The sequence below is a fragment of the Sander vitreus genome, unplaced genomic scaffold, assembly GCF_031162955.1.
Source record: "Sander vitreus isolate 19-12246 unplaced genomic scaffold, sanVit1 ctg670_0, whole genome shotgun sequence".
Classification (NCBI taxonomy): domain Eukaryota; kingdom Metazoa; phylum Chordata; class Actinopteri; order Perciformes; family Percidae; genus Sander; species Sander vitreus.
In genome coordinates, this window is record NW_027595760.1 from 6,212 (window position 1) to 15,206 (window position 8,995).

The 8,995-nt window shown below is 40.5% G+C and overlaps 1 protein-coding gene across 1 annotated transcript; it reads right to left on the reverse strand.

Moving 5' to 3' along the window:
- Nucleotides 1–4,559: 4,559 nt before the first annotated feature.
- Nucleotides 4,560–8,291, reverse strand: LOC144514713 (CUB and zona pellucida-like domain-containing protein 1; the record flags this gene model as incomplete). The annotated part of the gene is given in 5 exon segments (XM_078245623.1): nt 4,560–5,562; nt 5,669–5,784; nt 5,786–5,868; nt 6,692–6,791; nt 7,876–8,291. Coding segments are annotated over 5 exon segments (852 nt in total), but the record flags the coding sequence as incomplete, so codon positions are not given.
- Nucleotides 8,292–8,995: the final 704 nt, after the last annotated feature.

The following is an 8,995-nucleotide window of genomic DNA, read 5'->3' on the forward strand; positions in this document are numbered from 1 at the left end:
CCTAAATACGATCCTTTTCCTAAACTTAACTGTCATCGCTGCATGACGCTCACTTTTTCTGGCTAAACTCCATTACCGTGGCCCCTGAAAGGACCGTCATCTGGCGGTGCCTGTGGCCGACTCACAGTTACCTATTGGCGGCTAAACAGCTGCCGCTGGTAGCCAACGTACCAGAGCTCTGTAGCGGCTAAATACAACAGCAACTGCCACTCAGAGTTTATCGTTCTCTGGCACTATAGACTGTTTAAAAAATATGTTTACGAATAGGCAATTCCATCCCGACACTTCCTGATGCTGTAGACCAACTGTCTACTACGAGTAGTCTCGCTTTGCCAGACCTTCCTCCACATCGTTGTGGAGGAGGGTCTGGCTGGTCCACACAGCATTCTGGGATGAGAGAAAAACGTGCTCTGGTTTATTGGCATTTCATTAAACCAATCACAATCGTCATGGGCGGCGCTAGGCTCCACACAGAGCCGCTGCAAAATAGTCTGGGAAGGAATTGTTTTGGTGGAACATGTGTACAAAAGTTGTTTTAGTCGTGTGAGAGAATACTCAGATAGGACAGATAGTCTAGCTAGCTGTCTGGATTTACACTGCAGAGATCTGAGGAGCAGTTAACCATAGTCCTCATTAATTTAACAGAGTTTAGAACGCCAACACAAAGAAAGAGGAAGGAACGTCAGAAGTGGAACGTCGTGGATATAGACTAACTACGAGAGAACTATTGGTTTTCCGTGCCCAGCAATATTTGAAAGTGTTAGCAGGTAATTCTACGTTTTTATAGTATTTGACAATATTTTGTTTATATTAGATTCTACTGTTAGTAGTTTAGGTAATAAGAGTATATTTGTTACAGATATACTGTATAATCTCTCTCTGTAAAGTGTCCATCTGTTATGATTTGACACTAAAATTTAATTAAATATTATAGCCTAAATCATGTTCAGAGTGAGGTCCATTGCTGCAAGAAGTAGCCCTTACAATGATGCTTTGTGATATTCCATTTCCAAAGCAACTTGTTGGAATGTGTCATGGACGCTCTAGCGGTCCCTTGAACGTCACCGCTTTAAGTCCCTTTTATCGCTCTTTATACTTTGTTACCCGAGTTCCGCCTTTGCTCCCATCATAATTACTATGGCCACTAAAGGCCAATGCTTGCACAGTGAAGCATCACAGTTTGGAACATATGGCCACCAACCAAGCTGTCGTATTTCACGAGTTGGGAGAGAGACTGGGCTGGTACATGACAACGAAAGAACTTGAACGACTTCTTTTGTTTTTTGAAATTGATTAATCACATAGATTTACAGTCCAGATGCTATTCTTTTACATTTTAAATGGAAAGGTTTAAAGTTACAAACCTGGTCTAAACACGCACTGCCAGTCTAACGCCTATCAAGCTAAATCTACAAGGAAGTAAATGCCCATGTACCACGGACCAATAGGCTTATCAGTGTCATTTTGCATGTAATGAATGCTTTGAGAAACCTGAACACCTACGATTATCTGATTATAAGTAGGGTGAGACCAAGGTAATGGTCAAAGTCACCTGAATATCTAAGAATACTTTCACTTACTGAAGGGAAACTAATAGTTTGTTCTCATATAATAAAAAGACATTTTCTTATCTTTATTGATGTGCTGCCAATTTCCAAAAAAAGAGATAGATAGAAAAGTCTCAGTCTTTCAACCCTCTTTGTGTCTTTCACAGCATGATTCCACACATGATTATGATTAAGGTCACCTGCTAAGAAAGGCAAAGCGCATAAACCTCACATCATTTGGGTTTTCCAATAAAGACCGTCCAGAGTCCTTTACTGTACATATAAATCAGTCCACAGGCTGTTATAGGCAACCAAGAAAGTCACGGAAGGTCTCTGAAGAGCTCGGACAGAGTGTTTCAGACAGAGGTGCTGCAGCAATGGGCAGTAATATATATATATATATATAGAAACATAATATATTTTTTGAACATCAAAGCATGTAAACATATTCTAGTAGACCCCAAGAGTACAAATATGATGCTAAAAAGGAGTATAATAGGGGCTCTTTAAGAAATGCTATAAGTAATATCTCACCTAATCTCAAAGGGGAGGTTGCTGTTGAGGTTTATTTTGTTCACCGCGTCATTTTGACAATAGTAGAAACCCAAGGAGTTACTGTAAAAAGCTGTGCTGGTGGTTTCAGTCTGGGACCCACAGTTACCAGAGGAGCACGAGTAGTAATTGAAATTGCAGTACATTGTAGTTTGCTTGTTGTGAAGTACCACCAGTAAAAAAAATTGTGGATTGTGGAAAAAAAATGTATTAATCACATAGATTTACAGTCCAGATGTTATTCTTTTAAATTTCAAATGGAAAGGTTTAAAGTTACAAACCTGGTCTAAACACGCACTGCCAGTCTAACGCCTATCAAGCTAAATCTACAAGGAAGTAAATGCCCATGTACCACGGACTCCAATAGGCTTATCAGTGTCATTTTGCATGTAATGAATGCTTTGAGAAACCTGAACACCTACGATTATCTGATTATAAGTAGGGTGAGACCAGGTAATGGTCAAAGTCACCTGAATATCTAAGAATACTTTCACTTACTGAAGGGAAACTAATAGTTTGTTCTTATATAATAAATATACATGTTCTTATCTTTATTGATGTGCTGACAAATTCCAAAAGAAGAGATTAGAAACATAGATATGATTCCACACATGATTATTATTAAGGTCACCTGCTTTGGGTTTTCCCCAGTGCTTAATCTGTAAAGTGGGAGGTCCCGGAGCGCAGAGCGGGGGTGGATCCGGCGGCTCAAAACGGGGGTTGGAGGTAACGGGAAAAAACAAAAAATGACACTGCCTACGTAGCTTCTCTGACTAAAACAACCTAAACAGCGCTGTGTGTACATCAGGGCAAAGTTTATTTTTATTTCAGAACATGCACTGCATCGGTGCGAAATGTTAAAAAAAAAAAAAAATACACTGCAACAATCGTTTTCACAAGCAGGAATTATCCATTGGAGTATTAAATTAACCAAAAAACCCACCGTGGTCTCCACATTCTTGATCGGCAGAAACGGTTTTTGCTTGTTTGGGATCCGACTGGCCAGCCTATTTGAAAAAGTTAAGCAAACTTTGTTGTCTTTGTTTGTCTGACTGAAATGAGGCTATTACAGCAATCTTGCCCAGCACAAGCGCTTGTGTCACTTGAAGTGCAGCGCTGCGCTGTTGAAGTGCCTCCCCTCACTCCGTCCCTCTCCTCCCTCTGTCTCCCCTCCCTCTGTCCCTCTCCCCCCTCCGTCTTACCCTGTTGGCTGTTATAGGCAACCAAGAAAGTCACGGAAGGTCTTTAAGTTACGTTACAATCCATTCACCCACTGGCACATTGTATTGCCAATGGGTATATAAAGATATATTGCAAATACTATTTCATATACCAAACTTGTATTGGTATAAAAATAGGGCCACGCATTTTGGTCATTTTGCTAACAAGGGAGATTAAATCCCCCCTCGTATCGCTCTACTGCTAATAAGATTAGTGCCTAGAATAGGCCAGTACTCACCAGTGTTGGGAGTAACGCGTTACAAAAGTAACGCAGTTACAGTAATATATTCCTTTTTGCTGTAACGCAGCAATATAACGCATTACTAATTACATTTCGGTAATATTATACTTGTTACAATCTCAGTAACGCAAGTTACAACGTATTTTAATACATGTAGTGGTGTATTGTTTTTTTTAAGAATTCACCAAAACCGCCACACATTTATTCACAGAAAAAGAGTTATTTCCTGTTGCTGTATTCAATGGTTGAGATGAACTGCAGAGACATACATTTGCGAGATGGACATTATTTCCAGGAGTTATTACGCTGCGTTGAAATGAGCAGTCCTGTTTCTGTTCCCGTGGTCAGAGCCAACCAGAGATGGTACGGACAGCATCTGTCTCCCAACAGGTGATGGTATGTCAGCGCGGACAGCAGTGTGCGGGAATTAATGTTGAGGCTTGGTACACGTAATATCATTGCATTTTATCAGCCGTGGAGAGTAACTATGCCTGTAGTGGAATGGCTTCGAATGACGACCAAAAACGCATGTCTTTTACTGTGACCATTTACTGTTCAATATGTTGCAGTTTTACAAACAAGAAAGTGAACAACTTAAGCTTGACGGACATGTTGCATCCATGGATGTATTAAGAGAACATCTCAGTAAGCTAGCAAGAGTACACAACAGACAACTTCCGTGTAGCCTACTTCAAAATAAAAGCACTTTCTGTGACGGTTCGCAGTAAAACTAAATTACTGTTAAACAACTCTGTTGTTTGGAAATTTGGAGTGCTGTCAGTAGCAAGAAAAATGAAAACAATCGGTGCTGCCTACACCATGTTATCCTCCTGCTAGAGTTAGCACCCAACAGGCTTAAACAGGGCAGGTTTTAAACGTGTTTTTAGTCTCTAAACATGTTCAAAATGTCATTACAAGTGTCTACCCATGTGAAGTGATTCCTTCAGAGTGAACACAGTGAATCTGACTGCAGTAGATGTGACAGAAAGGCATAAAAGTGTGGTTAAGCCATACCTTTTATTTTATTATACCGTTTATTTCCTGTTTTCCGGTGAAGTCCACACTAGTTGATTGTCGAACTCATACAATCCAATATTCCAAAATTTATTTTTTCCACAAAAAAATGATTACCGTTATGAATGTGTAGCAAAAGGCTATAACCTGACACCACAGAGGAGCCAGCAGAGCTGCAGTTCAAGAGTTCAAGAGCTATTGCGCACGTGCATAGGTAACTAAGCAACAGTGGACTCTTGAAATACAAAAATAGGAAAATATAAGAAGCACAGAAACTGACTAGCTGACACGGGGAGAAACGGCAGGAACCAACACAAACAATGATCTGACACAGGACAAGGGGAACACAAAGACTAAATACAGAGGGTAACGAGGTAACAAGAGGCAGGTGACACAAGGGCTGGGAAAAATCAAAAGACAGGAAGTAAAACAAGACAAGACAGAAAACCAGACCATCAAAATTAGACAAAACACCAAAACCATAACATTAATAAACACAATCCCAATTACTAGCGTTGTAAGCTAATCAGCGGTCCGCACTAGCTTGTTTCAAGCTCCAAACACATTCGATTAGCATGAAAACATGTCCTAGAGAGCGATCAAGTGGTGATCAAGTGGGTACACATCTGTTATTTAACCCCTAGGTTCCTATAGGTTAGGAATTTTCTCTTACGTAGCTGTAGACATTTCTAAAAGGTGTCAATATAAAAGTTTTTCATTTAAATGGGTGAATAATTAGATACATGAATCTTCAATATTTGATAGCAAAGCAAATCAAAATAGCTTTATATATAGTCAAATGTGATTAATACAGACAAATATTACAGATACAATAAACTGGTATTCTGTCTTAACTTTCAAATGCGGGCAAAGGTTGGTATTTGACCCTTGATATTTTGGCTTTGTAGATGACCACTGCACTGATCATGCCAACGGCTGCAAGGAGACATCCAGCGATGAAAACCAGGTTCAGATTCAGGTTGATCACTGGAGAAAAGAGAAGCACAATTTCAATCTTGTCCAAAGTCTAACTTGGACTCAAGTGAAGCAAGGTGTGCTGTCATGTAAGAAAAACACTCCCTTGTTTTCATACCTGGGCTTCCGGAGCTTTCGGCGGCTCTCCTTAAGCGCAGAGGACCCTGGGAAATAAAGTGCCTCACAGTCTGAGTGGCAGCCTCTCTCCTTCGGGCGGTGATGTTGGTGACCGGCTGATGTGGAGTTGAGGCATCCCTGTGAGCACCTGGTGCCGGGGCTCCCTGACTCACATATCAGCACTGAACAGCTGATGTACACCTGAATGCAACAGAACACGCTGTCATTATATCAGCAGACATGATGCCATCTGCCCTAATGTCATGGTTGCGATTTTCTGTTATAGTTTTTTCCTGTTTTTTGTGCTAATTTATATATATATATATATATATATATATATATATATATATATATATATATATATCTTGTGTTCACTGTTGTGTTTTACCCTGTTTTCATCCTTGTGTATGTTTTATGTTTCAGTTTCCTGTTTTATTTTGTAGTCTGTTTTCTCCCATGTCTCCCATGTTCACAAAGATAAAGATTAGAAGAAATGTAAAACAAAGATGTATATCGGCAAAAGGAGTAAACGTGGAATATTTTAGATGAGGAAATTACAATGTGTAACACGCTACAAAGATTAAATAAAAATACTAAAAAAGAAGATGCTAAACAAAAAGTGAGGCATGTATGGCGATGTGTATATGAATGGGAATGTATTTCGTTATGTGTATTTCGTTTTGTTTCATATCATCTGCACGTAATATGTGTGTCAATATGCAATATGTAGTATGTATACAACCTACAGAAGCTAATAATAATACATTCAATAAGATTCTGAGGGACCTAAGAACAAAATATGAATAAAATAGAACGTAAAAAGGTGTAATAAGCAAATGCTTCAACCTACACATTTTCGGTCAGTATTGATTATAAATCAGTTAAGATGACACTGTATGAATTTAGGTGACACTTGGTTTTGTTTTTTTTACCATTTTTGTTTTGTACGTGATGTTGTGTATCTACGTGATCAAAATAAACTAAACTAAACTAAACTAAACTAACCACGTAGTCCGTTCTTTACCTGGTCGTGCAAGCCGATGAACTTGAAGGCCTCCATGCTGAACTGGAATTGTCTCTGGTGGGCAGGGGAATGGATTTCAACAGTTGGGTCCACATTACACCTAGTCAGAGCAAAACAAAACAAACAGATAAGAAACATTGCCTCTGTAACAGTATTACAATGGATGCTATTATAGAGGAAGAGGTATTGTTCTGTTGAAGGTATTTACATGATAAGGACAAGGTAGTGTAGATAATGCCAAAGATGGAGACTGATTGGTGAGCCACAGCTTTACCCAGTGTCCCTGTATACTGGACAGATACAGAGGAAAGCTACCTCTATTTTAATTGATCACCCGAGGCGAGGCGAGGGGGGGCAAGGGGGAACAGGAACCCTACCAAGCTTTTCAGAGGAGCTGCATGACCGTAAGAGTTTCCTAGTCTATATCCACAACCTTCCACTTCCAGGATTTCCCATTTGGCTGGATTTCTGTTACCTTCCGCTTTCTTTGTGTTGGAATTCTAAACTCCGGTGGATTTGTGAGGACTACGGTTAACTGCTCCTCAGATCTCTGCAGGGTAAATCCAGACAGCTAGCTAGATTATCTGTCCAATCTGAGTTTTCTGTTGTACGACTAAAACTACTTCTGAATGTACACATGTTCCACCCAAACAAGTTCCTTCCTGAGGCTATTATGCAGCGGCACCGTGGCTCCGCCTAAGACGATTGTGATTGGTTTAAAGAAATGTCAATAAACCAGAGCACGTTTTTCTCCCATCCTGGAATGCTGTGTGGACTAGCCAGACCCTCCTCAAGAGTTTCCCAACAATCTACATTGTTTATTGTGCATTGAATCATGTCAGGCTGCTCTATAGGAGTCCTGAATCAAAAACTGTGATCAGATCATTGTATTGTTTTGGGTGTTAGCGTGTGGAGTCTACCCCCTTTGTCTCGGTGTTCCAGTTTTTTGTGATATTTTGGCTTCTTACGTTTTGGTACTATTGTTGCCTGTTGTCTTCAGGACTCCTTTGGTTGTATCGCTTTTATTTATTAAATCCTCAAGCTCACCACTGCCTGCTGTCTCTGCATTTGGGTCTGACAATTCTCTGAACCTTGTAACACTAAGACTAGAAAAGTAGTATAATTGCTTTTTAAAAACACATTGCTATGTCGTCTGTTTCCACTCATGGTGTATTCATGCCTACCCGTTGTCAATGATGGGGTAGGTTGGCCAGTAGTTTGGGTTGTCATATGGTGCCGCACTGCAGGACTCCACAAACAGCTCGGTGTCATTGATGGTGGTGGTGGCCTCTATCTGCATGTAAATCCGCCTCCCTATGTCGTACTCCAGAGGGTAATCATTTGGATCGATGTGGGTTTGGAATTGGGCGTTGGGATAGAACTCAAACTGGTAGGTGAACGTGCCAAAGCCTTTCTCCCACACTGTGATGTTCCTCCTGTGCGCCGTGAAGCCCAGCGTCACGTTCCCACGTTTGGGGTACTGGCAGTAGAACTGCACCTCCAGCTGGTGCTTCCTGGTGATCAGGTACTCTGTGCTGTCAACCGTGGTGATTTCATTCTTGAAGATCAGGTTTTCCTCATCTTCCTGCAGAGATAAAGGTTATGCATTAAAGAGCCCCTATTATACTCCTTTTCAGCATCGTATTTGTACTCTTGGAGTCTATTACCCACAATGCACTGCTAATTTGAGTGTATATATGATGTACCCTACATTTTACTCCCGTATGCCACAATGCAACGCGGCCGTGTTTTCCCAGAGGAGAAGAAGAATTGCCCCACCACACACGGGGAAAATATCAATAAAGTTGAAAGTTGAAAGCACAGCAGTAGGGCTGGACAATAAATCTATGTAAATCAATATCGTGATATGAGACCAGATATCGTCTTAGATTTTGGATATCGTAATGTCGTAATATGACACAAGTGTTGTCTTTTCCTGGTTTTAGAGACTGCATTACAATAAAGGGAGGTCATTTTCTGAACTCAGACTGTTCTAGCTGTTCTATTATTTACCTTTACCCACTTAGTCATTATATCCACATTACTGATGATTATTTATCTGAAATCTCATTGTGTAAATATTTGGCGAAAGCACCATTTGTCAACCCTACAATATTGCCCAGACCTTTTTTTTGAGGTGTTAGCCCCGCCCACAACATTTGAAGTCCTGAAGTTCGGTCTGGACTTGATCCGTTGTGGAGCAACTATGCTCGAACCAGAGCTGTTTGGACCAATCAAATTGTCAGGCCGGGCATTATACGATGATGGACAGATGATCAACAGTAACGTAATCAACCACGTCAC